Raw genomic sequence first — 26,560 nt, forward strand, 5'->3', positions numbered from 1 at the left:
TAAGCCCACTACCTTCATGTGGTTATTCGGCTACAGCCCACCCCCCAATGTTTCAAGCAATTCTTTTTCTTTTGCCCCATATCTTTCATTGTTTTTTCACAAGGTCTGAACCACGTGATTAAAGCCAGCCTCTTCGGATCGTTGCTGTTATATTCCGTTAATTATTATTTTTCCCCGCCTTTTCTGGCAAACAATATTTTCTCTTTGAAGGATAAAAAAAACTCGAGATCCAAGAAAGCCGCAAGAGACTCAGCTCAGCATTGATGTATAAAACGCTAACATCATCATCAATCTTTTGCTTAGTATAATTTGATTCAAAGTACAACATGCTTCTTTCTTTCTGAAATTTGATCACTATGCAATGCAATGTACTTGAATCATATCTACAGTCAAGTTTGATAGTCATGCTATCAAACTTGATCTTCTCAAGAAACACCAATTTCCTTAAAGTGCAACTAGGGACATAATAAAAGAGTACTGATAGAGTTTTTAAGCAATATCTGAATGTTTTTTTCTGAGCATATCGAAGATATACTCTGATGTAATGCGTGTAGAATTGTGTTTACTTTACTTACCTCCTCCAGTTTACTGTTCTTACAGAAGGCGACACACCAAGTGGGATCAAAGCATCAGGACAACCTGTTGGAGAGCTTAACTTTGTTTGGCTCCTAGTCATTCGTCGACTATACACCAATGGCTTGTGCTTCGTGCCGGCTTGTCTGATGAGCTCTTTCGGTCCCATTGGACTCTCTGGTTCTTGAAGCTTTCTCCTTTTGCTCAGTAGATTCCAAAGTAGTTTCTCTTCGCTTTCTCGGCTTCCTTCACTGCATATACGCTACATAGACAAAAAGAGTGAAGAAACCTTCCAGTGCTGAGTTAATATTGACCTTTACAAACAAAAACTCATTTCGAAATTACCTTTCCGTTAACTGAGTGTTCCGGTTGCTTCTTCTGACTTGCGGGTAGAAGAAACCTGGCAGAGCTTGCCATTCTCTGAACTTGATCTTCAACCTTTTTCAGCCTTGATAAAGCCTCCATCTTGGTCTCTTCTGCAAGTCTAATCCTTTCTCTAGCGTCTTCCAGCTCTCTCCTTGTATCTGCGTTGGCTCTCTCCATCTCATTCACTACATTTATCAGTTGCACACAAGGGCCAAGCTTTACTTCAGCTGCCAAGTTCCCTACGTACTTGGACATCGGGTTACACATATTCTTTGCTAAAGCCTGCATAAGATCACCGACACCAGTATCTACTGAACCAAGCAACTCCTTGATGTTATTAAATAGGACCCGGAGGAGCTTCACTGTGGCTGGAAACGTGTCACCGTTTTGGCTGTGAACCGAGTTTAGGTAATAAAGAGATTTCTGGATGAATTCTTGGAAAGAGTTTCTGCCATCGTCAAGCATCTGCACAATGTCTTCCCGATGCGAATTCACTTGTGTTTCAATGTGCTTAAGCATATGGACTAGCTGTCTCAATTGCCCCTTATGGTTGCGGACGATCTCTTTTCGGGCAGATTCGAGTTTAGCAGCATAGTTTTCTTCCTACAGAATTCAGTATACAGCAAGTGAACTTCTGGGAAACAAAATCTACTTGCGTTAGACAGAGTTATATATTAACTAAAAGTTCAAACCCACATACTGTACTACTACATTGTTTGTCGAACAGCAACTATAGACTGCACCAAAACATAAAAAACCTAACAATTGGTACACATTCAATATATATAACAGAACTTGGTAAACATAAGTAAACAAAATCCACATAATGAGACATGACAAGAGTCTAGACACACTACAGTTTCAAAATTAGATCGAGTGCTCTACAATAGCAGAATTATACATATTGATTAAGCAGAATCAAGCTTCCCTAAATACATTTACAATTTCACAATCATATTTGATATGGTTCACCTTCAACCTATATCAGAATAAGGCATACATATCAGACTGACAGTTCACAGTTGACTAGAGACCACATTTTACAGCTTTACTAAATAGCTCACATTCAATCTAAATCAAAATGAGACATACGGATGTGACAAGAATCTTGACGTATATTACCTTTGAACGGCGGATTTGATTGTTCAGATCATCAGATCGAACTCCGTTTTCGAAAGTATCATCCATATGATGTCTTTCCTAGTGAATTAAAGTATGATCTTAATATTTAAAGGCAATATATGCATGATATCTTCGAGAAGTTGATCGAGTAACTAACTTACAGTGTTGAAGATGAAGGTAGAGAGTCTCCCTTCGCTCTCCATCTCCGACGTTTTCAACCCAACCAGCTTCGTCAAAGGGATCGCCAATGACTCGAACACTTCCCCTGCCTTTTACAATTTCGATAACCTCACTCAGATTCTACGAAACTTCTCTTTAATCTATCTTAACCAAACCAGAGAAATGCGATAACCTCTCTCAAATTCTCGAAGCCGTTTCAAGCAAATCTACAAAAGGAATCGAATCTAGCGAAACAAAGCGAAAGAGTGATGCGATTGTAACCTCGGCAAGGCCGGATGCGATCTGCGCTTGGAGTCGACGGTACGCAATTTTCACTTTCTCGTTGCGATCGACCAGCGTCGCGAGCTTATCTCGGAGATCGGGCGGCGCCGCCTTCGTGTATTGCGACGGAGAGGCGTGGAACCGCCGTGGGTATAGCACTCTTGGCGGGAGCTCCATCGTTGGCATTCGAATTTCGCCCAGTCGTTTCTCAATTCTCTATTTTGTTTTCTTCGCTCCGGTTCGAACTTGAAACGAGTCGTTGTAAATATCTAATGACTGCGGCCGTGTTGCAAAAGCATTGGTTAATACCATAGCCATAGGGATGTACACGTCACACTGGATTCACTAGATAAAACGCAAGAGGGCCCAGTTCACCAGGGTCTCTCTACATCTTAGCCCATATCTTAATTAGAACAAACCCAGACCATTTTTTTCACAAAACATTAAAATTTATTTAACTTTTTCATATGATAGGCTTTGATTTCTGATCACACCCTCACATTACTTTTTGTTTTGCTTTCTGGATGCAAAAGGGTATTGTCAATGTTTCACGATCAAATGTTATCGAGTGTTTTCGAATAAATATGGAAAATGTGGTTAAAATACGGTTTACACAAACGAATTGAAGAATCTGCGTGTAACATTTTAAATTAGCCAAAACGGTTGATTTTTTTTTTTTTTGACATCAAAAAGATAGGACAAGACTTAGGTTATTTTAAATTCACCACATCATTTATGATCAATAAAAATGATATGTAGATAATTAAATAAAACATATTAAATTTATTTTAAAATAGTTAAAAAAGAATAATGACAATTCTAAACCACAAATCTTAATTTTTAAACCCTAAACATTAATTTCTAAGTCTAAACCATATACCCTAAATCAAAATTCTATACCCTAAACCCAAATCTTAGACCCTGATCCCAAACCCAAATTCTATACCCTAAACCCAAACCCTAAACCCAAACCATAAATCTTAAATCTAAACCAAGTACCCTAAACCCAAATCGTAGATCTTAAACCCAAATCGTAGGATATACAGTTTGGGTTTAGGGTTTACGATTTGGGTTTAGGGTATAGAATTTGTGTTTAGGGTATAAGATTTGGGTTTAAGGTTTGTGGTTTGGGTTTAGGGTCTAAAATTTGGGTTTAGGGTATATGATTTTGGTTTAGGGTATAGAGTTTAGATTTAGAAATTAATATTTAGGGTTTAAAAATTAAGATTTGTGTTTAGATTTGGCATTATTCTTTTTTAACTATTTTAAAATAAATTTATAATGTTTTATTTAATTATCTACACGTCATTTTCATTGGTCATATATGGTGTGGTGAAGGGGTGAACATAAGTCTTGTCCAAAAAGATAACCAAAACGGTTGATTAACAAAAGAAAAAGATGACAAATTAGCCAAGAAAGATTTGTTCAAAAAAATTAGCCAAGAAAGACTAAATTAAAGGCCCATAATTAATTAAGATAACGAACAAGTAAACCACAACAACTCATGAACTAACTAATTAAACCCCAAAGCGTCCAGACGCAGACGATCCCTCGCAGCTAATACCGCCAACCAAAGCCGCAGCCGCATTGTTCCGCTCCAAATGGCAGAGCTGACGCAGCTTAGTGGGAACATACCAAATGGAAAGTCGAGGATGAGCGTTAAAAACAGCGTCTATATCCCACCCATGACGACAAGCTATGTCCACAAGTGGCTTGTAACAAGCCTGACGCCACGACCCAACGTTCTCACCACGTTCTTTAAACGCTCTTCGGAGAGCGTTTGAAGCTTCTTCGTCAAGGCAGTGGAGTGCGTAACAGTGAACGTAGTGTCGCATTTTTGGCTTGTTTATGTAATTCGCCCCCGATTTCTTCGCGTACCTAAACACCTGGTTCGTCACCTATGCACATTTTTTTCCAAAACATAAACAAATCAGTACTTTAACAATTCAAAACAACTTTTTAATGGGATTATAGCAGGGCCGTCTAACAGCACGTGCAAGTGGAGCGGTCGAACATGGTCCGAATTGAAAAATTAAAAAACTATTAAGAATTTTTGAGATAAATATATAAGTTATGATATAAAACTTTAAATTTTTAGATATAATACTAAATTTGGAGCTAATAATTTTTTTAAAAAAATGTCAAATATATATAAATAAAACTATAAACTTTTAAAACTATTCTTTTATATAGTTAAATATACCGTTAATATTTTTTGAACAGGGTCCATAAATAGTTCGAGACGGCCCTGGATTATAGCATAGAAAAGGTACCAATATATAATTTAAATATTGGAGCTAAAATTATCAGCAATAGAAAATTATACTTTATTTGGCTTGAGTTTTCTGTAAACCACAGAATTTAACAACGTGCTTCTGTACAAGCAATGGCACAGAGCTCGTGGATTATGTACTATGGTGAAGACTCTTTATTACCCACTGAGCAATAGCCTGTATCTAAATATATATAGCACACAAGAAATACATATATAAACTGTGAAAAAGTCTAATACCTATTTGTATAAATAAATGCATGCAGAAATTGAATCTAAATGCATGAGGACATCGTATCTTACTATCTCATGTCGTTTTAGGTAAAAACAAAAGAACGACTGTGTCGTTTCCCTAACTTGACACGTTGTCGTACGGTGACTCTGTCAAAACATTAAATTGAAATCTAACAATATTTATTCTGAGTGAAGACATAAAATCAGAACCTATATAAATCTTTGCCAGACATAGCAAAAGAAAATAAAACAAAACAAAAAATAATGTGAAAACTCTCTGAACTCATGAATTGTCAAACTTGCTTTAAAACAGCTGTCCATGTTTATGGCTAGGGTTTCCCTACCACTTCGACACCAAAATGTATATTTATTTAATAAAAATTAGGGAAAATTGTCTTTTAAATCACGAACTTTCAAATTTGGTTGAATAAAAGCCTGAACTTTCTCTTGGACCATTTAAAGCACCAATTTAATTTGACTAGCCATTTTAAACATTAATTTAGTTTGACTAAACCAAATTAAGCACGACGTTAACTCGGATAACAGAATGATTAAACAGAGTTAAATGCCGTCTCTAATCTCCGTTAAGTTCAAAACGACGTCGTTTAGAAATCTTTTAAAAAATCGCATCTGGGTGGATCGAACCTGTTACCAAAGACACACACATGTAACGCGCAAACCACTAGACTACTTGCACTTTTTGAACTTTATTGACTAATAATACCTATTATTGTGAAACCTCCAAATCATCTTCTTCCACTCTAAATCCCTAAATGATTTTATAAATATTAAAACTTGTAAATAGCTTATTAGTTATTTGAAATTTTGTGAGTATAAATAACTAAATGATTTTTAATTATATTTTTTAACTAATAATAATACAAAATGATTTTAAATTATGATTTTTAAAAATATAATCTTTTAGTATTATTAAAAATTATAATAAACAATTATAGTTAATAATAACTTGTCTGATTTATAATAATAATTAATTATAATTTTTAATTAATAGTATACCAAATGATTGTTAATTATAATTTTAATTACTAGATGATTTTTAATTACTAATAAAACAAAATGATTTTTATTATAAGTAGTATTTTTAATAATACTTGTAAATAAAACTTAATATTATAGTTAAGTTAATAATTATTATAAGTTTAATATTTTTAGTAATGTTCACAAATTTTTGAATAGTTAATAATTTATTTACAATTTTTAATATTTATAAAATTAATTAGGGATTTAGGGTTGAATAAGATGATTTGGAGGTTTCACAATACTAACTATTACTAGTCAATCATGTTAAAAAATATTTAAGTGGTCTAGTGGTTTGAGCCTTACATGTGTGTGTCTATTGTCACGGGTTCGATTCCACTCAAATGCATATTTTTAAAAGATTTTTAAACGACGTCGTTTTGGACTTAACGGAGATTAGAGACGACATTTAACTCTGTTTAATCATTCTGTTATCCGAGTTAACGTCGTGCTTAATTTGGTTTAGTCAAACTAAATTGATGTTTAAAATGGCTAGTCAAATTAAATTGATGCTTTAAATGGTCCAAGAGAAAGTTCAGGCTTTTTTTCAACCAAATTTGAAAGTTCGTGATTTAAAAGACAATTTTCCCATAAAAATTATAGGGCAAAGTAAACGTTACGGCTAAGATCAAATCTTGCAAGATAAAAATAAAGAGACCAACCTTGGTAGGGCATTTTTCGCCGCGGTCTTTAGCAATGGTCTGGACCTGAAGAAGGAACTCGCGGCACTGTTCGTACAAGTGGAAAAGATAATCCAAACCGTTCTTTTTACCACGTGCTACTTCCCCTGGCTCCGTTACAATAAACGGATGCTCTCTCTGTCTCTCCGTCCCCAACGCACTTTCGTTACTGTTATCCATCCCGTCGTCATCATCACCTTCGTTGCCGTCATTATCGGTTTCCACTGACGTCGCAATCGCTTTCTTTCGGCGTTGCTTTTTCATCGTTGTCTGCCCTGCTTCCCAATAACCTCCTCTTCCTCCTCCGTTAATCCCCGCCGCATCAGTCTGGTCTCGGTGCTGAACTGGCTCCTCGGATAACCCTGTCCAGCCATCTATAAATATACTTTTGCACAGTCACATATTGTATTCTCTATAGAGGTTATGCAAATACGTATAGTATGGAATTTCTACACAAGATAATTAATCTTCCTCATACTTCTTGCTACAACTGCATACTCTATGGTCTATACACAATACACGTATAGTGACATTTGACCCAAATTTTTTTTTGCCAAGTTCAATAAAGGATTAACTTATATACAAGTGTTGATATTTGAAGTTTATTTGAGAGCCTCCAAACAATTACTATTTATAATAAAATTATGTTGCTCACAACCATATCATACAAATGTATAGTTGGTTAATATATCTTGAGAATATTCATAAACCTATATGGCTATTTATCAGTAACGTTAACATATATTGATGATATTCGTCGACACGCTCACATAGACAAATAAATTTATAAAACGTGGGAAATATATTACTATCGTACCTTCTTGAGAGAGAGCATCAAGGGCGTGATGAGTGCCGGAATCACCTGCGGCGGAGAGTATCAAATGACGGCGTCTAGAAGATTCCTCTTCTTCCTCTTCTTGCAATCGCCTCCTTTCAGCTCTGACGGCAGCTTTGATGCCGTACCGTTCGCCGACAAGAAGCTCCCAACGAAAGATATGAGAGAGGCTATTCATCATATCCTCAAGCTCCTCGTCCTTCATGCCCACCAACGTGCTCGCCGTAAAACCTAGCTCCGCTATCTTTGCCGCCGTGTAAAAACGTACTCCGTAAGGACCGAACAAACCCTCCAAACCACCTAGTCGCATTCCAAACGCTGCCGTCTGCGGCGTTGCCGGCGGTTGCTGCTGCTGCTGCTGCGGTGGAGGAACCGGAGTTGGTGCTTGAACTATAGCTCTAGTTGGGTTCCATCGGAATAAGCCACTCGTGAAACCTTCGGGATCCATATCCTCTTTCTCACTCTTATCACTCTTTTTCTCTTTCTTTACTCTTTTGAGGAGACTGCTTTACTGTAAAAATGACCACTCGAGCAGCTTCTATATATACAACAGTAAAGAATCTAGAAATAAATACTAGGTTTTTTAAAAAATATTATTTATTTCACATCGCTGTTTTTGCAATAAAGCGCGTATGTGTGAAGTATAAAGAAGATATGTGTCTTCTTGGAAAATTAACAGTTGTGACTAAACAAGTCCAACTTTTTTCTTTCATCGACATTCTTTTTCTCTACTCCGACTACGACCTTTTGTCATTTTACACGTTACATTATAAAATGATTATTGTCTCTTCGAAATTCGGAAATATTGCGTATATACGTTGTATAGTTTGCATATAAACTATTCGCAGGAGCCAGGAGAGGTACCAAACTCTTTGTGGCAGGTGTATATGACATTAATTATCTTACCATATGGTGTATATGACATTCATTATCCATATTGACTGTATAGAGAGTTCGTCTTATTTACAACCAGTTCTGGTATTTTTCATGAACTAATAAATTTATAACGACACAATAATTTTTGATGATAAGAAATATCAGCACTGTCTGAACGCAAGTCTTGTGAACATTAAATGAGGTTTGACGGGCAAAAAAATGAGTTTTTTGAATTGCAATAGTAGATACCGAAGTATTGATTTATGAGCGAGTAATTTGCATTTTAGGGAACGAAATTTTCTAAATGCAAAAGAGTAAACTTCAACAAAGAGGGGGGAGGGGAGGATCAGAAGCCTTCCAGTCTATATAAACCACAAACTTGGGGTCTAATTTCTTCTACGATGACTTACGTGTTGTCATCTCCCTGCTTTATAATTACAGCTATGCCCTAAAAATAATTAACACATAACCAGAAAACTTTATAAAAAAAAAATTCTCAAACTGATAAAAAATATTTGACAACGAAAGAAAACTATATTCTCAGACTGATAAATTACAATGCTATATATAACCAATCACCAAAACCGAAATTTCACCGTTAACAAAAAAAAGAAACAAAACCAAAATTATATATAATGATTCTAAGAAAATCGATAGCTTGAATTACATTAAAACTAGAATAGGAATGAATAATCCTTGTCAATGAACAGTTGTGAACACAAAGAATAAGAAAAAGGACAAAATAAAACCGTTTGAAAGGAAAAAAAGGTAGTTAAGAAAAAAGATAGAGCCGATAAGAAAACTGTAGCCTGTAGCTAGCCAATGAAGAAACGACAGGTCAAATCGGAGTTCTGAGAGTCTGCCAATTTTAGTGGTCAGTCTGTTTTTATTTTGACTGTCTCACATTTTTTTTTTTCCCGAGCAACTACTGACTGTCTCACACTATTTTTGACTATCTCACACTATATTTGCGGAATAACGTAAGATATATCATTTTGGTTTTCTTAATACAAATAATCTAGAAAAACTAAGATAAATTGTTCTTCAAAAATATTTTATATGACATATAAAATATTAAAAATAGAAAGCAGTGAAATTATATATCTGTAAATTTTAAAATTAGTTATAAACTTAAGAAAACATTATAAATATCATAAAATTTTATTTTATTTTTTATTTTAATTAATAGATTTATAAGTAATAATATGAATATAATTTATTGAATCATATGATAAAGAAACAATTATATAAATTTATACATTTAAACCTCTGTACTTAATCAATATATATGGCTGCCGGAGCGAAGCTGATATCCAATTATTAAAATTTTAATATTTATGATTTGCATCGGTTTTTAACAGATTTTAATTTTCAGTATTTATTTTGCCTGAAATTTTATGGATATCTAGATTTTTCAGATTAAATCAAAGCAAACAAGGGATCAGATCAAATTTAAAATTTAAAGGATAAAATGCCTGAAACTAATCTATATCACACAGCCCAGCCCTATCCACCTCCCTCCTTTCTCATTGGTCCCTCAGTTTCCTCTTACCATTACTTTGTCCTTTCTCCCATCATGTCCAAACTTTTTGGTTTTACTATATTGTTATTATTAAGATAAATCATCATGTTCATCATTGCGACTTTTTTTTTTTTTATTATCATTGCGACTTCAATACTGTTCTTACTACTGTTATATAACTGTTGGAGTTTTAGAATCCTGAAAAGATTGATTTATGTGTTTTCTAAATCCCCTATTACTACCCTATTTTTCAATGTCATATGGTTCAAAGTTAACACACCTTTTTGTTCCTTTCTTTAAAGTTAACACACGTTTAATTTCTCTTCACATATATGGATAAATTTTGTTGTGGTCTTAGAAATCCTAGTTTTTGGTTTTGGGAAGTGAAAGGTAGTATGTTCATAAAACTCTAATTGGTGCAAAGACACAGAGGTGTTTGCAACAAATGTAAAAACAGGCCACTTTATAATCAACGTCCATGAAAACGATAAATGGGCCTAAAGCTCGTCCAAGTCCATTCCAATTCTGTCTCATATTCGATCAATTTTTTTTAAAAAAAATTAAAAATGTGGATCAAGACGTTGACTTCTCATCACCCCCCTAACGACTTTTCCTTGGCGTTAAGTAAATGGATCGCATGGAAACGACGTCGCATAAGCGTCGCACGCACGAACCTTCTTCTAGCAACTCTCTTCCTCCTGTCTTCTTCGTTGTGCTCTCGCTGGCGTGATCTAGCAACCGGCATCGAGAAGTTTCATGGTTCGTTCTAGTTTCTGAAGTTACAAACTCATTTAATTTGATAGAACAGAGATGAAGTATCGGAGCTGGATTTTGATCTTCCTTGCTGCTTGTTACCTTACCCTCTCAACGATCTCTGCTTTCCGCCTGAGTCGAAGTCAACCAACCGAGCGAATCTCAGGTCAGCTCTATCTATCAATTCACTCACTGAATGATTGCTTTCCCCCCTATTGTTACTTGGATTAAGCTGTAGCTAGCGAGCTGGTGCTGTGTGGTTACCACTTAGATTACGAATCGAATTGAGCTAACTTATCTGCAATTGATTCTAATTGAATCTGGGAATAATGTCTCAGGATGCATATAGATTTTTATAAGTTGTTGATCTCTGAGATTCTCTATTTAAGCTACAAAGATTATACGTGTCCATAGCCTTTTCTTGGTGCTAGTATTAGTGTATTTGGTGAAGATCACTTGTAACTTTTGAAGTGTGTGTTGGCGTTTAGGTAGTGCTGGGGATGTATTGGACGATAATCCAGTGGGAAGACTCAAAGTCTTTGTTTACGAGCTTCCAAGCAAATACAACAAGAAGATACTTCAGAAAGACCCCAGATGTCTCACCCACATGTTTGCTGCTGAGATCTACATGCAGCGCTTCCTTTTGTCTAGCCCTGTTCGAACGCTTAACCCCGAGGAAGCTGATTGGTTCTACGTCCCTGTCTACACCACCTGTGATCTCACTCCAAATGGTCTTCCTCTTCCCTTTAAGTCTCCGAGAATGATGAGGAGCGCCATTCAGCTCATTGCTTCCAACTGGCCTTACTGGAATCGCACTGAAGGAGCTGACCACTTCTTTGTTGTGCCTCATGACTTTGGGGCCTGCTTCCATTACCAAGTAAACCAAAATCATTTTTCTCTGGAATCTCTTGTTGTCTTATCCTAACTAGAAGTTGCAAAGCCCTTTTGATTCTGTGTAAATTGTTATCCCCAGCCGTGATACACGTTGATCTCTTGTTTGTGTTTGACTGTGGCAGGAAGAGAAGGCCATAGGAAGAGGAATACTCCCCTTGCTTCAGCGAGCTACACTGGTGCAGACATTTGGGCAGAGGAATCATGTCTGCTTGAAAGAGGGTTCAATCACTGTTCCTCCCTATGCTCCACCGCAGAAGATGCAATCACACTTGATTCCTGGGAAAACTCCTCGATCCATCTTCGTTTATTTCCGGGGACTGTTTTATGATGTGGGTAATGATCCCGAGGGTGGTTACTATGCGAGGTAAGTTTTTTTTTTAATCAGAATGTTTATCATATGGTATATTACCATCCGTGAATTTCTCATAATCAGTGATGATGTATTGTTTGTCAAAAACGGGCACAGGGGTGCACGAGCAGCTGTGTGGGAAAACTTCAAGGACAATCCGCTGTTCGACATCTCAACAGAGCACCCGACAACGTATTACGAAGACATGCAGAGAGCAATCTTCTGCTTATGCCCACTGGGATGGGCCCCATGGAGTCCAAGACTAGTAGAAGCCGTGATCTTCGGTTGCATCCCTGTGATCATAGCAGACGACATTGTGCTACCATTTGCAGATGCGATCCCTTGGGAAGACATTGGTGTGTTTGTGGACGAGAAGGATGTTCCTTACTTGGACACCATACTCACATCTATCCCACCAGAGGTTATACTGAGGAAGCAGAGGTTGTTGGCAAACCCGTCGATGAAACAGGCGATGCTGTTCCCGCAACCAGCTCAACCAGGGGATGCGTTTCATCAAGTGTTGAACGGGTTGGCTCGCAAGCTGCCTCATGATAGGAGTGTCTATCTGAGGCCAGGTGAGAAGCTGTTGAACTGGACAGCAGGACCGGTCGCTGATCTGAAACCTTGGTGAAAGGACATATGCGATCGAAGAGATGTGGAATTTGATACAGTTGATTCTATTGGTTGCTTGGTTTCTTGTCTGTATTTTGTAGAATTGTTTTGTATAACCATCAACTTAGTAAGTGGCATTGTTTTCTGAAAAGCTTTGACAAAGAAAAAAAAAGCCACTACATAATCCATCAAGCTTTCACCAACCTTCCTTTCAGAAGTTAATCTCACGTCTCTCTGCAAAGAATTTTCCGGTAACAGCCTCTTGAGAGAGAACCAAGCTAAGCCAAACTCCGGTATCAGCTGCATCTTCAGGAGACATATTACCAGCGAAGCCAGTCATTGCAGTCTTCACCCAACCAGGACAAAAGCTGTTAACATAAATCTTCTCTCCCTCCTGTCTTGTCGAAAGCTCTTTCGCCATCATTCTAGTGTAAGCATTGACAGCAAGCTTAGACATGGAGTAGTCAGTAAACGTCTGAGGCCACCCGCCTGATTCCCAAGTTCCGTCTTTCACTTGGTCGATGAATGTAGAGACGGTTCGGTCTATAAGTTCTTCTGTCAGAGAATCCGGATTGCTTAGCTGATCTCTCAACTCTACATTCGCAAGCCTCTGCACAAGCATGCAACTCCACACAATTTACTAGAAAGTTAACTTGAAAAAGAAAAAAGAGTGAAATAGTTTACTTACATTACGTCTTCCGTATACTCTACCTAGCCTGGAACTAACGTTAACGATACGAGCTCCCTGAGGAGAGGGTCTCATCAACGGTATCATAGCTTTGATCATGTTTTTGGTTCCGTGGTAATTAGTAGATACAACCGTCTCAGCAAACTCAACAGAGTTATCTGAGCCAAGATTGTAGTTGACACCTGCGTTGTTCACCTGAATATATATATATAATAACAACAGTCACACAAACTGCATATTCAAGACAGAAGAACTATCCTCTGAATCCATAAGGATGATCTTACGAGAATATCAAGACCTCCAAATGTTTGTTTAATCCAGCAACCAAACTCTTTAATCGAGGAAGAGTCCGTGACATCAAGCTGATGGAAATCAACCTTGAGACCTTCTTCTTGGTGCCTCAAGGAAGTAACTGCTTCGACACCAGCATTGACGTTTCTGGCTGTAAGAACAACGGTCAATCCGTGGCTAGCGAGCTGTCTCGCGATCTCGAGTCCGATACCTCGGTTTGAACCAGTCACCACTGCTACATTGTCAGAAGACCACCATCTACACCATATCAATTCAAAAGCCTAATCACAAGCTAATTCAAGAAGAAGAGTGATACTGAACACAACACTCAATCTCTATCTCCATAAACCCTTCAACCACTTTAACAACTTAACATAGTTAAAACACTACAGAGAAGCTAGACATTTTGAGAGTTAACACAATGCTTGTGAAAACTGAGATTGATACCTCTGGTGGTCAGAGTAAGGGATGGTTCGAAGGAGAGAGATCTCCTGCATCCTCTTCTCCCTTCTCTCCCGCGCTTTCTCCTTGTTCGTCATCGCCTTCTTCTTCCTCCTTCGCTCTCGTCGTACTGAAGGTGTAAAAGATCAGCCGATGAGGTCTCTGAGGTGGGTGTGAAAGTGAGTGATCTTCACTTCTTCAGTCACTGACTCTCTCTCTCTCTCTCTCTCTCTCTCTCTCTCTCTCTCTCTCTCTCTCTCTCTCTCTCTCTCTCTCTCTCTCTCTCTCTCTCTCTCTCTCTCTCTCAATTTGATTTTTAATCGTTTTGTTTCCCTCTCAGATACGAATAAATGAATGGATAGATTCCACGCCGTCAGGGTGCTAAATTTGCGCCATGTGACCTGAACAGACTCAGCGTTTGTTGAGCTGTAAACGGCACGCTGTTTAGATTCTGTTTAGCTTCGTATGTGCGGGCAAAACACTTAATATTTTTAATTATGAGATAGATTAACATTTGTAATAATATGAAATATATAATTTATATGTATCGCGAACAAGTTAATTACTAATCTTGGAAAATCAAGTGAGATACGATGATTAAGAGTCGGCATTAGTTTTTTTTTGTTAAGAAACATAAATTATCTCGGTTGATAAATGATAAATGGACTTTAGATTTGTTGAAGGGCCAATGATTTGCAAGGCCCAGTGATTTGCAACCGCCTCATATCTCTGTCAATAAATAGGGCATCATGTGCGAATCAACCGGAATTAAAAGAAAAGAAAAATAAATTATCAAACTCTGAACAAAGATGCCGAAGGGGAAGGGGGAGGCGGCGAAGACCAAATCGATTCCGAAGGCGGCGAAGAACAAATCGAATCCGAAGGCGGCGAATGAAGCTGAAACGTCATATAGAAATCCCTCAAACGTTGATGTTTCACGGGAGGATTTGGTAAGTGAACTCGATGTGATTTTGTTGTAATTTGGAAGTGTCTTCTGATCAAAATCTAATCTAATCGACTTGTTTCTTTTTTCTGTTTGATGATGATGAATCAAACCCTAACCCTAACCCTCTTTTTTAATTTTTTTTTTTAACTTTTGTTAAAAAAAAAAGAGGAAAAACTAATGTTTAATTTATAACAGATTGTACATGAATCAAAGGAGGAGGCTCTAGCTTCTTTGTCCGAATCTGCCCGTAAGATTGATCTCTCAGAATTTAAGGCTTACGTCGACAAAATGATGGTAAGTTGAATTTTTTATTATTTTTTTTTTTTGGCTAGACAAAATCAAATTTCAATTTTGATCCTTTTGTTTAACAAAACAGGGTGGTGTGGTGGTGGAGCCTGACTTTTGGATGTTTAACTTTTACCTTATGGAAGTATTTTCCCAAGTATCACCATTACCATGGTTTAACATGTTAAAGACATCGCCTTTGTCCGATGTGAGTGAGTTTACGTTTTTGTGTTTTTTTTTGTTTTTAAATAAAAAAAAAATTAAAAAAAAATGGCTGTTAGATTCCTGACAGTATCTTGCTCTTGCACAGGTTCCATTATCTCATATTCCTAAATCCGTCTACAAAACAACAGCAGCCGATTTGATCTAAAAACTTCAATGCGTTTTAAAGTTCGTAACGTGGGCGCCTGATCGACTTCTCATTGATTGGGCAGCACATGCTAAAGGCCAAGAACAACCTTTTATCTTATATCAGGTAACTTTTTGTCTTATCCCATTATTATATCGTTAGTTACCTTTGTTTTGCCTTACTCAAATTATCTTGCTAAAATGACATTTAGGTGGCGACATTGGTTGAATTGGCCATGGTGTTGCGTGCTGATCCTCATTCTTTGACTCGTCTTTTGTCGATGCTGAGGTGGAGACCTAGATATCGTGGCGAAGACAAGCTTCCGCTTATCGTTTGGATGATGTCTCATGCCTTTCAACAAGATTTACCTGCTGCCTTGCATTCATGGGCGGTTAACTTGCTGCCACTAGTCTTTAGTAAAAAGTGCAGCTACAGCTCTCAGTCAATTCATCTCATCCTGCAATTTGTTGAGATGTGAGACTCCAATTTTCCTCCCTCCCTCCCTCCTCTGCTCTTGTATGTCTAAAACCTTTGTTGTTTCTTTCTTTTAATCAGGATTTTGTCCTCGAATCAAGAGGCTCGGGATGTATTCCTAAACGAACCTGTTCGGCCTTCCGGAATGCGGCTGATTCCACCTCATTCGTTTGAGATGTTGCTGCTGCTTGCATGCCCTGCTAGAGTAGAGGAGGCAACAACAGAGAGGTTTCAGGCAATTTATCCCTTGTTGAAGGAAGTAGCCCTTGCACCAGATTCTAGGAGTGCAGGCGAACTGAAACATATATTCGCTTTTTCCTTGAAATTTGCTGGACTAAAAGGTATTATACGAAACACACTTGCTTTGCTTCTTCCCTAATGAATTCTATTAAAGCTTCTTTTTTTTTTGTTTTGTTTACAGAATTTCCTGCTCTAGCCAGTGAAGCTACAGCAATCGCCTTCAGTCTTTTGACACAAAACGTTGATTGCTTTATGCAATGGGATGTTCTCTACAAGGAGTATCTTGAAGCTAGTGTTGCTCTTCTTAAAAAGCTTGTAGACGAAAGGTGGTGGATCCCCAAACTATTATCATCATCACCGACTGATAATCTCATTTTCGAGCATGCTATGAATAGCTTCATGATGAAGGTAATAATGCCCTCTCTTCTAAGCTAATATTAACAACCCTTTGACCTCCTCACCTTGCTATATATATATTTTATATATTTATTTGTCTGCAGAACGAAATAGCCGCCATCATTGAAGAAGTAGCCAATCTTTCTCTTTACCAAGAAGCTGACTATTTGTGCAAACTGTTATCGTATCTGAACAAATCAAATCTGAATGCGGCAAAGATGGATCCCTCAGACCTTAAGGTAAGTGAGAACTCGATCTGATTTTTGTATTTGGAAGTTGTAGAATTGTCTTCCGATCAATTTTGTGTGATGTTCAATTTTTATCCTAACAGCTTGTGGAAGACAAATCATACGGTGTTAGTGCAGCTGAGGAAATTGAAAAGGCGATAGTGTCTTTGTCCTTGTCCGAAGCTGCCAAAAAGATGGACCCCTCACCTCTTGCGGCAAAGATGGATCCCTCAGACCTTAAGGTAAGTGAGAACTCGATCTGATTTTTGTATTTGGAAGTTGTAGAATTGTCTTCCGATCAATTTTGTGTGATGTTCAATTTTATCCTAACACTTGTGGAAGACAAATCATACGGTGTTAGTGCAGCTGAGGAAATTGAAAAGGCGATAGTGTCTTTGTTCGAAGCTGCCAAAAAGATGGACCCCTCACCTCTTGCGGCTTACCTCGACCATGTATTGGTAAGTGAAATTCGCGTTTTGTCTAAAATTCAGCAACCGAATTTTAGTTCTGGTTTGTTGATAGGACGATGATTGGTATACACCGCCGAGCCAGATTCATAAATTAATCCATTACTATGGGTTCAACTTTCCCAAGTATCCTTTCCATGGGTCAAGATGTTTCAGGACTATCCTTTATCCAAGCTCATTCATGTGAGAGCTTCTGTTTATTACCTCTTTTTTGTAAATCTATAAGTCTTCTTTGGTGGTTAGCCTGATGATATCTTTTCTTGCTTCAGGTTCCGTTATCTCTTATTCCTGAACCTGTCTACAAAGAAACAGTCGATTTCATCAAGGAACTTCCATTCACGCCTATACTACCTTCCGCTGTACTATGGGCAACTGATCTCATTCTCACTGAATGGCCTGGAGTTGTTGCCAAAGTTGAACAAGACAGATCCAAGGTTCCAAACTTTTGAATAATGGTGTGTTTTATTAAGTTTTAACTTTTGTTTTCGACTCTAAACGTTTTTTTTTTCCGACTTGTAGGTGGCAGCATTTGTTGTGTTAGCCATGGTTTTGCGTACTCGACCTGATACCTTGACTCTTCTTTTGCCGGAGCTGAGGGAGAATCCTACCTATCAAGGCCAGGACAAGCTTCCGGTTATAATTTGGATGATGGCTCAGGTTAATTCTGATAAAAAAAAATATAGTTTTATCCAAATTTGTTGTGTTTTGTTCTAATTTCTCTATATATATATATATTTTAATTAAATGGTGACAGGCCTCCCAAGGTGATTTATGTGGTGGCTTGTATTCGTGGGTGCGTAACTTGCTGCCACTAGTCGCCAATAACAAGGACTACAGCAGCTCTCAGTCTACTCATCTCATCTTGCAATTAGAGTTTTCACATTTCCGCCTCTCTCAATCCGCGCTTCATATCCAACCCTCCGTCTCTGAAGCTCCATCTCCGTTTTCATCTCTGTCTCTCTCCAACGCTCCGACTCGTGTGTGTATTCATTTTCTCGGGATGAGTTTACCTCAACCGGATAATCCCAAATAGTAAGTTTCCTCTAATTTTTGTTCTGTGGATACTCTTTCTTTATATATATATTTTTTCTTAGCTTCCAAATTTTGAAATTTTGCAGCCCTCGGCAGGAAATCTAGTTTGTTAGGCCTACCTCCAAGATCGAAATCTGAGAGAAAATCCAGCAAGTTAAACCTACCTCCCAGAAAATGGAAGGACCATACCTGGAGTATTCTACCCTGCAGAAAGTCACTGTATTTCTGAAGCGCATCAGGTACTCCCGAGAAGAATACTTCAAAGCTGCAAATGAAATGGATAAGAATCTTGAAGTTGATGGACGAGATGTCGAAGGAGTACTTAGATTCGTGGCGATGGATGCATCTGACTATTCTGTTTACCTCTCTTTCAAACCGTGGCTGTGCACACTCGGTGAGCTGGTACGCATTTTGTCTAACAAAGACACTCCCAGTCTCACCAATGAGAGAAGGAGTTTCCTGGAACAATATCTAGCAGAAGAAGATATCAGGTTGTAGACTACTGTTGGCCTACATCCTTCTCGTGTTCTTCTACATCTTACGAAAGATGCATTCAAACGACTCTTCAACCTACATGCTGCTGGGTTCAAACACCGGGAAATAAACTCGGATTGTTTGTTTTTGAGGCACCAAAAAGAAGATGGTCCGTTTTGTTCAAGCATTGGGAATTTGAGGTTGTTACAAATGTTGGCAATCAAGTTGATTTGTTGAAAGACGACGTGCATTTTTTTGGGGTTGTGTTTGCTTTCTCGATCACATATGGTCTTCAAGTCTTTCAAAAAGATGGGACGTACAACGAAACAGCAGTAACGATCCTGAAGAATTTTCTCCGTGCTCATCAGTTTTTTAAGAATTGTGTGAAGAAACCTTTAAGGGACCGGTAATGTTACTATTGATTTACTCCATTTAATTTCTTTCATTAGGAGATTACTATCTCATTTCTCTTGCAGTTTAACTGCACGGGATTCTCTTGCAGAACCTCTGTTTTGGATGACTGTTTCAGAAGTTAGGTTATACGAAATTGCTCATACACTCCTCAACAACTCGACTTGCCCTGACCCTCGAAGTGTAATGTCTTCTCTCTCTCGTGCTGAAGCTACGGTTCTGAATCAGCAGCCAGATTGGTATTTGAGTCTAACCCCAGAATACCGGTAGTGCGTAGACTCTCATTGCGTAGGCAATCCTTACGGCTTTCGTTACGATACCTTCAAGATTACGTATCTGATAAGGTTCGTGAGAAACCGCATTGCTCACTATAATTCAGATCAAGAGGTAATCATTTCTAAACCATTTAGCAATTTCAGACCAAACCTGATGTTCTTGAGTAACATTATCTATTATAAATTTCAGACCGAGGCTGATGTTCTTGAGTACTTCCATGACACCTTCCCCCAGCTGCTATACCAGATTTACTACCTGATCAGCAAGCAATTTGGCACAAATTCATCTTTTGTTGATTTTGCAGATAACATCAAAAAGATGTGATTTTATCTATTAAGTTTATCGCACTTGCAAACAACTTTATCTTTAGAAACATGCAAGGCGATAAACTTAACAGATAAAATCACATTTTTTAAATGTTATCTGCAAAATCAGCGAAAGATGAATTTGTGCCAAATTGCTTGCTGATCAGGTAGTAGATTTGGTATAGTAGCTGGGGGAAGGTGTCATGGAAATATTCAAGAACATCAGCATCGGTCTGAAATTTATAACAGATAATGTTACTCAAGAACATTAGGTTTGGTCTGAAATTGCTAAAGAGGTTTAGAAATGATTATCTCTTGATCTGGATTATTGTGAGCAATGCGGTTTCTCACGAACCTTATCAGATACATAATCTTGAAGGTATCGTAACGAAAGCCGTAAGGATTGCCTACACAATGAGAGTCTATGCACTGCCGGTATTCTGGTGTTAGACTCAAATACCAATCTGGCTGCTGATTCAGAACCGTAGCTTCAGCACGAGAGAGTGAAGACATTACACTTTGAGGGTCAGGCCAAGTCAAGTTGTTGAGGAGTGTATGAGCAATTTCGTAGAACCTAACTTCTGAAACATTCATCCAAAACAGAAGTTCTGCAAGGGAATCCCGTGCAGTTTGAACTGCAAGAGAAATGAGATAGTAATCTCCTAATGAAAGAAATTAAATGGAGTAAATCAATAGTAACATTACCGGTCCCTTAAAGGTTTCTTCACACAATTCTTAAAAAACTGATGAGCATGGGGAAAATTCTACAGGATTGTTACTGTTGTTTCGTTGTACGTCCCATCTTTTTGAAAGACTTGAAGACTCTGTGTGATTGAGAAGGCAAACACAACCCTAAGAGAATGCACGTCGTCTTTCAACAAATCAACTTGATTGCCAACATTTGTACACAACCTCAAATTCCCAATGCTTGAACAAAACGGACCATCTTCCTTTTGGTGCCTCAAAAACAAACAATCCGGGTTTATTCCCCCGTGTTTGAACCCAGCAGCATGTAGGTTGGAGAGTCGCTTGAATGCATCTTTCGTAAGATGTAAAAGAACACGAGAAGGATGTAGGCCAACATTAGTCCACAACCTGATATCTTCTTCTGCTAGATATTGTTCCAGGAAACTCATTCTCTCATTGGTGAGACTGAGAGTGTCTTTGTTAGACAAAATGCGTACCAGCTCACCAAGTGTGCACAGCTGATGATATCTTTTCTTGCTTCAGGTTCCGTTATCTCTTATTCCTGAACCTGTATACAAAGAAACATTCGATTTCATCAAGGAACTTCCATTCACGTCTATACTACCTTCCGCTGTACTATAGGCCACTGATCTCATTCTCACTGAATGGCCTGGAGTTGTTGCCAAAGTTGAACAAGACAGATCCAAGGTTCCAAACTTTTGAATAATGGTGTGTTTTAACTTTTGTTTTCGACTCTAAACGTTTTTTTTCCGACTTGTAGGTGGCAGCATTTGTTGTGTTAGCCATGGTTTTGCGTACTCGACCTGATACCTTGACTCTTCTTTTACCGGAGCTGAGGGAGAATCCTACCTATCAAGGCCAGGACAAGTTTCCGGTTATAATTTGGATGATGGCTCAGGTTAATTCTGATAAAAAAAAAATATAGTTTTATCCAAATTTGTTGTGTTTTGTTCTAGTTTCTCTATATATATATATATTTTTTAATTAAATGGTGACAGGCCCTCCCAAGGTGATTTATGTGCTGGCTTGTATTAGTGGGTGTGTAACTTGCTGCCACTAGTCGCCAATAACAAGGACTACAGCAGCTCTCAGTCTACTCATCTCATCCTGCAATTTGTTGAGATGTGTATCCCATCATGAAATATAAGATTTTCAATAAATATGTTACTGGTTAATCACTCTCCTCAACAGTCTCTTGTGTTCGTTGTTTGGTTTTCATCAACTTTGAGACCATTATTTCATTGCATCATCTGAGTAACTACTTGGTTTGGTTATTCCGCTGTATTAACTTAAGTCTACCGATCTAATCAGTGGGTTCTGTCTTTCGTTAAAATGGATTTTGTTTCTTTTTCTTCTTTGACACTCGAATATATTGGCTGGAGGATTTATAAGCGTCGAACCTTATGGGGAAACCATACTTGTATCAAATGTCTAAACATGAGCAAGATGTATCAAAGGAACCAAAGAACAGCGGGTAAAGATGATCAATGCAAGAGCTAACAAGGAAAGGATTTTGGCAAACCCCGCACTCAATGGTCTCTTATCCTGAGATTGGAACCTGAACCTGCAATTCATATGGAAATGGTCTTATCACCGCATACATGGTACCAAGAGACCACAAAAGGCAAACTTGAAATATCCAATTTGGCTCGACTTGCTTTATCTAACTGTTCAGATGACCAATCAACAATCTCACCGATCTAATATTTGTTAGATTCGATACTAGAGCTCGCATGCTTTGCAGTTCTATCCTCACATTTATAAAATAAAGGACCCCAGGAGTAGAAAAGATCTCATAGATACATGGTAAGATTATCAACCATTTATCTAGCTATTCTATTTCGTAAATGTATTTGCAAGACGATCGATCATACACACTAACACAAGTGACTATATCTATGAGGACCATCATGTTTTACTTGTTCTAGAAAATATAGGACCCGAAAAACACACAAAGAAAGATGTGTTATTAAAAAATCTAACCTGCAATAGCACTGTACATGTTGGACAAGCTGCCTCCTTTATCGGCCACCCAGATCCTTCTCTCGAGCCTGTTGAAGTCATCATATCTATCCTTCTAAGTAAAACCATAAATTGACTAGAAACATCAAATCGAAACCATGAACTATATTAAACATAAATAATTACCAGATGAAGACCTGCGCTTCTTCTCCATTTCCTCATGTGGCAAACATATCCGCAATCAGAAACCAATTATATAATCTGTGCCGCTTGTCAACTCCAATTCCCACTGGCAGGGGTGGAACTGAGCTTTGATGGGGTATGGCACGTGCCACATGCCAAATTATAAAATCTCTTGTACCAAAAAATATACAGATTAAAATTGCAGCTCATTTAGCTTAAAAGATTTATTAGTGCCCCATACAACTATTGTTCGAACCTTGAACTTTTCTTTTTCTTTTTCATATTTTTACACACTATTATATATAATCATCTTTTTGTAATACAAGTTTACCTTTTTCCTAACCTTTTCTTCTTTTGGTAATCTTAGTTTTTACCTTTTACAAAATAAAAGATTATTTATTTATATTTTACTTAACAATTACTTGTAACTAAAAAACTTGTAATAGCCTTATGTATGTTATATAATAGTCTCTATATAATATGTAATATTACTCATCACTATTTAACATTATAAAAAATAATATTTCATGCGATCTAAGTTTTAAAATAAAAAATAAAATTTTAAAGTAATATATGTTTTTAATTGTAGCACATATAATATAAATTATACTATTACAGATTAGAAAATAATTTAATTTACTAATTTATAATGACATTTAATATATATATATAATTTATAAAAATATATATTGCCTTTCATGTTAAATAATTTTCTGGATCCACCCCTGCCCGCTGGTTAAATTCAATAAAGAATATATAATTTATAAAAATTTATATTGCATTTCATGTTAAATAATTTTCTGGATCCACCACTGCCCACTGGTTAAGTTCAACAAAGAAACCCGAGAATATTTAGTTAACCTGTAACTTTCTAGCGAGGTCTCCATGACTCTGCACACTCATGTTTCTGCTAGCAGATTCCTTGGCATAACTCAACCTTTGCGTCACTTCTGCCTGCACATCAAGAATCAGATTCATATTAAACAGCATCACTTTTTAAACTTAAGACGCTTACTCATACATAACAAGTTGTTAGTCAAAATTTACTTTTAACTAGAAAAAAGCCCAGTATGTGATTTCATCTATCCCTTGAAAGTAGATATATGAAAATTGGAGTAATTATTGTAATTATTAACTTACATAACATCAACTTTTGAATTTCTATAAGTTTAATATGGAATTTAAACTTGTACGTGCAGGCAGATTATATACCAAAAAAGTTACAAAATGAATAATAATCAGATTTCAATTAATTATTTATAAATTTGTACGTTGGTTTTTAGAAATTAATAAATAAATATAAGTTTCATAAGGTTACAATCATTAGTTCAATAAATACATCATTTAATTGATTTTATATTTATCTTGCTCAATGACATGTGTTATAAAGTAATACAGTTTTTGTATAAAGTAATAACCGTATTTGTTAACTAACAATATTTGTAAATATATTTGTAGATGACATATATAAAGTCTACAAACAGATAACATATATTTACAAAGTAACATATAACTAAGCCCACCTCAATAACATATATTTGTAAACTAGGTAATTTTCCCGTGTATGAGCACGGGCATAAATATTTATAAATTAAATAAATTATAATAATTGATTGATATTTAGTTTAATTTTATTAAATTATAATTTGCTTTTATAATTTATATTAATAATCTTATATTAATTTAATTATACACATGATTTTAGATATTTTATATCTAATCAGTTTTGTTGTTTTATAGTTGATTTAGTTATCCTTTGGACATATTTAATTTCTTCTATTTCTTTGAATTCAACTATAATATTTTTTTATTCTAAATATATTATTATTTTTAATTAATTTTCTTATTTGCATTTATGTTGATTTTTATCTTAGATATATAAGTATATTTTAGTAATATTATGTATAACTTAAGATATATTGTGGTTAAAATGACATAAAAAATAAACTAAAGTATCTTTTTCAAAACACATAAATTAATATAATAATAATATTCTAAAGTCTCATGCATATATATAAATTTGCAAAAGAATTAAATTGTAACAGTAAGTTAATATTTTATTTTTCATTTGTACATATGTTTTAAGTCATCCTGTAATTTAAATTTATAAAATAAGAAAATTTTTATTATATAATTATATATTCTTATAAAATAAATAAATTATATATTTTTATTGTAGTTAAATCTATGATTTTAGATATAAGTGAAATTAGTCAAGTCACTCATGTTGTAGTTATTTGATCAAAAGATATTTATTGATAATTTTTTGATACCGTACCGTTCAGCTCTAACGGCAGCTTTGATACCGTACCGTTCACCGACGAGAAGCTCCCAACGATAGATATGAGAGAGACTATTCTTCATATCCTCAAGCTCCTCGTCCTTCATACCCACCAAGGTGCTCGCCGTAAAACCTAGCTCTGCTATCTTCGCCGCCGTGTAAAAACGTATTCCGTAAGGACCGAACAAACCCACCTAGTCGCATTCCAAACGCTACCGTCTGCGGTGTTGCCGGGGATTGCTGCTGCGGCTGAGGAACCGGAGTCGGTGCTTGAACTATTGCTCTAGTTGGGTTCCATCGGAATAAGCCACTCGCGAAACCTTCAGGATCCATATCCTTTTTTTTGGTCAAACCTTACTTGAATTAAACTTAAGAGAGTCATTACCCTAAGGGTAAGCTTGAGAGTTTACAAGAGCTGACTTCGCTAAACGATCAGCATCAACATTAAAAGCTCGAGGAACATAAAAGAAAGAGATAAATTCAAAGGCAGAACTCAACACAGTAATGTCGTGGAGGATACCCTGAAGTTCCACGGAAGGAGACCTATCCGTAAGAAGAGTGATGAGGACTTTGGAGTCTGAGTAACATTCCAAGTCTTTGATACCAAGAGCAGCGGCGTCGGAGATTGCTGCATTCATTGCAAGTGCTTCAGCCATAAGGGGGGAGACCACAAACCGACGGTAAGTCTCGCCCTGTTTGACCATACTACCCAAAGGGTTATTGATGATCCATCCTTGTCCACTGTCACAAGTGTCCGCCATCCAGGCCGCATCAGAGTGGCATTTGGAGGCTGAGACACGGTGCATCTTTGGTGGTGCGGACTGAGGGACCGGGAGTTTAGTGACAGTAACCTTTTCTTGGGCATTACTCCAAGCTTTGGCTTCTCTCACGGCATTAAGAACAATTTCCGCCTCTGTCGCTCGTTTGTCTTCAAAAATGAATTTATTCCTGCCAACCCACAGATTCCCTAACAGCCAGGGGTATAGGGGAGTAGAGATACCTATAGGAGGAAGATTGACGGTCTCCTTACACGCCTGAAGTAAGTGCTGGACTTCCGCAGTTGGATGTAAGACTGGTTTTATCGAAACTGGGACAAGATCCCACACGCGAGAGGCAAAGGGGCAGGAGAACAGAACGTGGACCTCGTTCTCAGCTGCACCGCATCTCTTACATAGGATGTTCGAATTAAGGCCTCGTTTAGCCAGGTTGCTTCCAACTGGGAGAGCCTGGTTTGCGACTTTCCACAAAAAGTGCTTGATTTTAGGCAAACACTTAACATTCCAGATGTTCTGTTTCCATTTGATGGGCTCTCTGTTTGCTGCAGGGGTAGCGTTAAGCTTTGAAATAGCATAGCCTGACTTAGTTGAATAGGAGCCTGAATTATTAGGAAGCCAGACCAGCTTGTCTTTCATTCCCAAGGAGCTCGGGACAATGTGTCTGATCATTACCTCATATTGTGGTAGATGGAGACGAATAGCCTCCAGACTCCAGTCACGAGTCGTGGAGTCTAAGAGGTCAGCAACCACCATATTCTTGCTGCTAAGAGGAGGGGGACCT

At 37.2% G+C, this 26,560-nt stretch overlaps 5 protein-coding genes, 1 long non-coding RNA gene and 1 pseudogene across 20 annotated transcripts; 2 read left to right on the plus strand and 5 right to left on the minus strand.

Annotated features, from left to right (window-relative positions):
- Positions 1-5: 5 nt before the first annotated feature.
- On the minus strand, positions 6-2,784 carry LOC108856516 (uncharacterized). Of its 4 annotated transcripts, none has more exons than XM_018630334.2 (6): positions 2,503-2,783; positions 2,223-2,330; positions 2,062-2,139; positions 919-1,542; positions 576-835; positions 6-105 (listed from the first exon to the last, which is right to left on the minus strand). In XM_018630334.2, the coding sequence occupies exons 1-6, from the start codon at positions 2,686-2,688 to the stop codon at positions 15-17; spliced, it is 1,347 nt and encodes a 448-aa protein (XP_018485836.1). In that variant the 5' UTR covers positions 2,689-2,783; the 3' UTR covers positions 6-14. The 4 variants fall into 4 exon arrangements, with proteins under 4 accessions (XP_018485836.1, XP_056841935.1, XP_018485838.1 ...); XM_056985955.1 differs by having other exon boundaries at positions 8-144; positions 2,503-2,784; XM_018630336.2 differs by having other exon boundaries at positions 44-183.
- A 1,122-nt stretch (positions 2,785-3,906) lies between these two features.
- Positions 3,907-8,105, minus strand: LOC108860162 (putative transcription factor BOFH). The gene is made up of 3 exons (XM_018634067.2): positions 7,544-8,105; positions 6,709-7,100; positions 3,907-4,400 (listed from the first exon to the last, which is right to left on the minus strand). The coding sequence occupies exons 1-3, from the start codon at positions 8,007-8,009 to the stop codon at positions 4,020-4,022; spliced, it is 1,239 nt and encodes a 412-aa protein (XP_018489569.1). The 5' UTR covers positions 8,010-8,105; the 3' UTR covers positions 3,907-4,019.
- Positions 8,106-10,595: 2,490 nt separating this feature from the next.
- Positions 10,596-12,770, plus strand: LOC108863206 (probable beta-1,4-xylosyltransferase IRX10L). The gene is made up of 4 exons (XM_018637548.2): positions 10,596-10,878; positions 11,201-11,589; positions 11,729-11,970; positions 12,073-12,770. The coding sequence occupies exons 1-4, from the start codon at positions 10,770-10,772 to the stop codon at positions 12,584-12,586; spliced, it is 1,254 nt and encodes a 417-aa protein (XP_018493050.1). The 5' UTR covers positions 10,596-10,769; the 3' UTR covers positions 12,587-12,770.
- LOC108863207 (uncharacterized) lies at positions 12,648-14,240 on the minus strand. The gene is made up of 4 exons (XM_018637549.2): positions 13,994-14,240; positions 13,540-13,804; positions 13,256-13,450; positions 12,648-13,177 (listed from the first exon to the last, which is right to left on the minus strand). Exons 1-4 carry the CDS (start codon positions 14,083-14,085, stop codon positions 12,779-12,781), a joined length of 951 nt encoding a protein of 316 aa, XP_018493051.1. The 5' UTR covers positions 14,086-14,240; the 3' UTR covers positions 12,648-12,778.
- Positions 14,241-14,751: 511 nt separating this feature from the next.
- On the plus strand, positions 14,752-21,910 carry LOC108862335 (uncharacterized). Of its 12 annotated transcripts, none has more exons than XM_057011346.1 (18): positions 14,752-14,937; positions 15,129-15,227; positions 15,310-15,426; positions 15,529-15,693; positions 15,779-16,041; positions 16,123-16,382; positions 16,463-16,689; positions 16,782-16,916; positions 17,009-17,146; positions 17,247-17,362; positions 17,410-17,554; positions 17,641-17,805; positions 17,891-18,028; positions 18,126-18,403; positions 18,490-18,805; positions 21,100-21,264; positions 21,338-21,475; positions 21,576-21,910. In XM_057011346.1, the coding sequence occupies exons 5-10, from the start codon at positions 15,803-15,805 to the stop codon at positions 17,292-17,294; spliced, it is 1,047 nt and encodes a 348-aa protein (XP_056867326.1). In that variant the 5' UTR covers positions 14,752-14,937; positions 15,129-15,227; positions 15,310-15,426; positions 15,529-15,693; positions 15,779-15,802; the 3' UTR covers positions 17,295-17,362; positions 17,410-17,554; positions 17,641-17,805; positions 17,891-18,028; positions 18,126-18,403; positions 18,490-18,805; positions 21,100-21,264; positions 21,338-21,475; positions 21,576-21,910. The 12 variants fall into 12 exon arrangements, with proteins under 12 accessions (XP_056867326.1, XP_056867325.1, XP_056867328.1 ...); XM_057011345.1 differs by having other exon boundaries at positions 17,427-17,554; XM_057011348.1 differs by having other exon boundaries at positions 17,427-17,554; positions 18,490-18,797.
- Positions 21,911-22,008: 98 nt separating this feature from the next.
- LOC108862336 (uncharacterized) lies at positions 22,009-22,864 on the minus strand. The gene is made up of 3 exons (XR_001950995.2): positions 22,726-22,864; positions 22,561-22,628; positions 22,009-22,141 (listed from the first exon to the last, which is right to left on the minus strand). It is a non-coding gene; the product is annotated as an uncharacterized LOC108862336 (long non-coding RNA).
- Positions 22,865-23,666: 802 nt separating this feature from the next.
- On the minus strand, positions 23,667-25,336 carry LOC130494977 (putative transcription factor BOFH; annotated as a pseudogene).
- Positions 25,337-26,560: the final 1,224 nt, after the last annotated feature.

Source organism: Raphanus sativus, chromosome 5, assembly GCF_000801105.2.
Source record: "Raphanus sativus cultivar WK10039 chromosome 5, ASM80110v3, whole genome shotgun sequence".
NCBI lineage: Eukaryota > Viridiplantae > Streptophyta > Magnoliopsida > Brassicales > Brassicaceae > Raphanus > Raphanus sativus.